The 1,238-nt window shown below is 37.1% G+C and overlaps 1 protein-coding gene across 1 annotated transcript; it reads right to left on the reverse strand.

The window, feature by feature from the left end:
• Positions 1-567: 567 nt before the first annotated feature.
• LOC102027154 (dynein light chain 1, cytoplasmic-like) lies at positions 568-846 on the reverse strand. Its single transcript, XM_005377578.1, has one exon. It carries the CDS (start codon positions 844-846, stop codon positions 568-570), a length of 279 nt encoding a protein of 92 aa, XP_005377635.1.
• Between the last annotated feature and the right edge of the window lie 392 nt (positions 847-1,238).

A 1,238-nucleotide genomic window follows, 5' to 3' on the forward strand; every position in this document is an offset into this window, starting at 1 on the left:
ACTGATATGACCAGTACATTACCTAAATCTAACAACTATTTGCTCCTATAGCTGTTTTCTCAGTCATTAGGTAGAAGCTCAGCAATAAAAGAAGGTTCAAAACACGTATCTTTTTTAAAAATTACATTTTTTTAAATTTTAAAGATAAAAGGGGGGATAAAAATTACATTTTAAAAATTACTATAAAGCATAACAGACATAGCCTAAACAGACATACCCAAATGCAGTGTGTCTTATTGGACCCTAGTGTGAAAAAAATAGTACAAAAGATGTTATTTTCATTGTCAACAAATTTATTTTTATTTTATAAGGGAATGGATTAAGAGAAAAAACACATGGAGTACAGAAGTGTGGAACAGAAAATAAATACAAATGTAAGCTGTGTTGCTAAATATTTTATAACCACAACAAACTAGTACAGAGAATGCCCTGTACACAACACAAAAAAGTTTCAAAGATTGAGATGTTCCCTTAGCGAGGCTGAAGATGTCAGGCTCTGTATTTGGAATTTAGGCTACAGTCCTTGATTTGGGATGGATTACTGCATGTGTGGCACAGTCCATAGTTTTAACCAGATCTGAGCAGAAGAATGGCCACTTGGCCCAGGTAGAAGTAGATGAAGTGTTTGCTTTCATGTGTCACATAACTACTGAAGTTCCTCCCTACAATGCAGTGCCAGGTAGGGTTGTACTTCTTGTCAAACTCCATCTTGATATAGGCCACTATGTCTTTTTCTATATTAAATCTCTCCAGCATCTGAGCAGTGCACTCCACCAAACCCTGTTGCATCTTTTCTGACATGTTCTCATTGTTGATCACCGCCTTTGGGTCGCACAAGGTCACCATGGAGCAGGAGCTGGCGGGCTGCAATGGTGTCCTGGGGGAGGTGCTGGCATCACTCGGGCTGAAATGGAGATACGATAGCTACCAAAGCCATGGCACATCTGCAAAAGACATTCTTAGGATATTTGAAGAAAGGTGAATATGACCCTGATGTATGAAGATATTTTGGAATATTTTTTGTCGTACGTGTTTGCAATTATCTTTTGGATAGCTAGGAGCAATATATACATACATATAAAGCATACATATCAGAACATTGCTAATTGATTACTCTAGGTGGAAGATATAAAGGTATTCGTTTTACTATTTTTTTCTTTTTTTACTTTTTGATATGCTTGAAACTGTGCAAATGAGTGACTTAGTGGAAAAGGGCTGGGGCTGTAGTTCAGTATGAA

The sequence above is a fragment of the Chinchilla lanigera genome, unplaced genomic scaffold (assembly GCF_000276665.1).
Source record: "Chinchilla lanigera isolate Chin_1 unplaced genomic scaffold, ChiLan1.0 scaffold00009, whole genome shotgun sequence".
NCBI lineage: Eukaryota > Metazoa > Chordata > Mammalia > Rodentia > Chinchillidae > Chinchilla > Chinchilla lanigera.

Excerpts from the sequence above, each read along its gene's own strand:
- LOC102027154 (XM_005377578.1), bottom strand. The coding sequence starts at position 846 with ATGGTGACCTTGTGCGACCCAAAGGCGGTGATCAACAATGAGAACATG.